The sequence below is a fragment of the Cibotium barometz genome, chromosome 7 (assembly GCF_041138505.1).
Source record: "Cibotium barometz isolate CiBa-2024 chromosome 7, ASM4113850v1, whole genome shotgun sequence".
NCBI lineage: Eukaryota > Viridiplantae > Streptophyta > Polypodiopsida > Cyatheales > Cibotiaceae > Cibotium > Cibotium barometz.
The window spans coordinates 36,372,603-36,375,137 of NC_141052.1; the positions used below are offsets into that span (position 1 = coordinate 36,372,603).

The 2,535-nt window shown below is 39.3% G+C and overlaps 1 protein-coding gene across 1 annotated transcript; it reads right to left on the minus strand.

Moving 5' to 3' along the window:
• Positions 1 to 425: 425 nt before the first annotated feature.
• Positions 426 to 1,824, minus strand: LOC147636938 (uncharacterized). The gene is made up of 2 exons (XM_086800990.1): positions 1,477 to 1,824; positions 426 to 689 (listed from the first exon to the last, which is right to left on the minus strand). The coding sequence occupies exons 1-2, from the start codon at positions 1,822 to 1,824 to the stop codon at positions 426 to 428; spliced, it is 612 nt and encodes a 203-aa protein (XP_086657116.1).
• Positions 1,825 to 2,535: the final 711 nt, after the last annotated feature.

Below are 2,535 nucleotides of genomic sequence, written 5' to 3' on the forward strand. Positions count from 1 at the left end.
GATCATTCACCATTATCAATGGATATCCTCAATAAGTTGCCATTATTTCACTAGATAAAACTAAGTAGAGAATACCAATTTTAGACAATTGTCCTACATCAAGGTTTTAGATTACATTGATTCTACATTTGTATATGGAATCACCATTATCAATGGGTATCCTCAATAAGTTGCCATTATTTCACTAGATAAAACTAAGTAGAGAATACCAATTTTAGATAATTGTCCTACATCAAGGTTTTAGATTTAAATAAATTTACATTGATTCTACATAAACATACTAGTGACTCATACAACATTTCCTTGTGGAATGCAAGATTCTTTATCACTAATGTTTGGTGAAATGCCTTATAAAACAAACATATTTCCACCTCAATGTGGTGAGAAAGTTCTTACATTTCTTCAATTGAAACATTGAGTCATGCTTATCCATACTTTTCATAATCAGTTGTTTCCTTTTGATCCTCAAAGTGCACCCAAAGACCAAGCAAACCATGCTTTATATTTGATGGGAGGAAGAAGGTAAACATGTATCGCAAACTTTGGAATAATAGTGCCTCTAGACGGCCTAGAAGGAACCTTATCTTGTTAGAACCATAGAGCGTGCCAAACACGGGAATCGTTTGTAAAAGTTGATCACGCTCAAAGTAATCATGCTGCAACTTAATTCGTTTAAGAACCTTCCCATCCTAAGAAAACAAGATAAGACAATTAGATTTCAAGTTCTATAGAAAAGGGTTAGGCAATTCCATACTTTTAAAGAAATAAATTCAACTGATGGAAACTTATTAGAGCTTCAAAGGCAATACATCTAGAATATGTCTATGTGGCTTAAGATGCACACTTGTAGATCACATCCATGCATATAGAATTTGTATTTTGCTAAGCAAAATTGACTAAGTTGTACATAGTGTATGCTACATTTTGGATTCATGTACTAATTTGAAGCATATAATACATGAATCCAAAGCATGTAGTCCAAGTCAACATAATGAGCACAAAGTTCATGTGATTGCGTTTTTAGGGTGAGTATAAATTTAAAGCACACACTTAAGTCGATGAGTGTGACTATGTGTAGCTTTGTTTAGCTTTGGATTCGTGTACTAATTTGAGGCATATAATACATGAATCCAAAGCATGCATATAATACATTAATACATGAATCCAAAGCATGCAGTAGTCCAAGTCTACATAATGAGCACAAAGTTCATGTGATTGTGTTTAGGGTAAGTAAAAATTCAAAGCACACACTTAAGTTGTTGAGTGTGACCCAAAGGAGAAAGCACACACTTAAGTTGGTTTAACCCAAAGAGGAAAGCCAGAGAGTTGAAAAGCTTAAATTAGAGGTATTAATTAATTATGGTGAAATCGATGGTTATGGTCAGATTCATGACTAATTTAATTGTGATGAAAGGGGTGGGAGACATTGGGAGGTATTAATTAAAAGGTCTTAAGCACGTATTAAGGACAGATTACCTGTTGTGGCCAGTCCTCGAGCTCGACTCGGATAAGGAGCTCGTAGGCTACTTCACGTCCGAGGGAGATCCAGGGCCGAGAGTAGATCGTGACCTGCAGGGCCATGTGGTTGGTGGACTCGTCGTACAGCACTCTGTGCACCATCACAGCCTGGTAGTTGAAGCAGACATGGGCCATCTGGTAGATGGAGATTATGTCGCCCACGCCGCCGGCGACGTCTACGAGATAGTGGTGGAAGCGCGCATCCGGTACGTAGAAGCGCTTCAGAACCTCCGCCTGCTGCTTCAGCGTCGGCCGACAGATCAAGCCTCGCACCACCTCCACAATCTGCCTGCGAGGGTCCTCCATAACTGCGAAACCAGCGCTCCGCCTCTGGCTACTGCAAATCACGACGGAAGGAATCAGCAGGCGACGGAGATCTGCAGCTCTGAATCTGGAGCTTTCTTTTAAGCAGATAGCAACCGCATGGACCGTCTGCCAGTCTGCATGGAACGCATGCACTGCAGTTCCATGGCGACGGAGATCTGCAGCTCGCTTTCATCTGAATCTGAAGCTTTTTTTTAGCAGATAGCAACCACGTGGACCGTCTGCTAGTCTTCACGGAACGCATGCACTGCAGTTCAACTGCAACAGAATTAAGCCCCATAAATAAAACGGTATTATATTACAGCCTCCTTATATTTCCTTCTCTTTCAAGGTTTATACTATGGTTACAATTCATTGCAATCAAATGTATTACAATTTACTGCAATCAAATGTATTACAATTCATTTCAATTATAATGCCATCATGTCATGAGATTTAGCCCCTAAATTCAACGATCAGAAGAACTATGTGGATGCAAACCCAATATTTCGATAGAAAATGCTAAACATAGACACATCTTACACATGTTGTTACGATAAAATTCTGCTACAAGAAAAGCAAAAGTTCTACTGCTATTGGCATGCTTGTCACTATACATGCCAAGAACAAAGACATGTACAAAATGCTCAAAGTCTTAGACAACCACCCCCTACAAGACATGGCGCTCCAAGGTTTTTTTTTCCCAAAAAAAGG

Coding starts and splice junctions, on each gene's coding strand:
- LOC147636938 (XM_086800990.1), bottom strand. CDS start 1,824: ATGGAGGACCCTCGCAGGCAGATTGTGGAGGTGGTGCGAGGCTTGATC. Junction 690..1,476: donor TCGAGGACTGGCCACAACAG/GTAATCTGTCCT, acceptor TTGTTTTCTTAG/GATGGGAAGGTTCTTAAACG.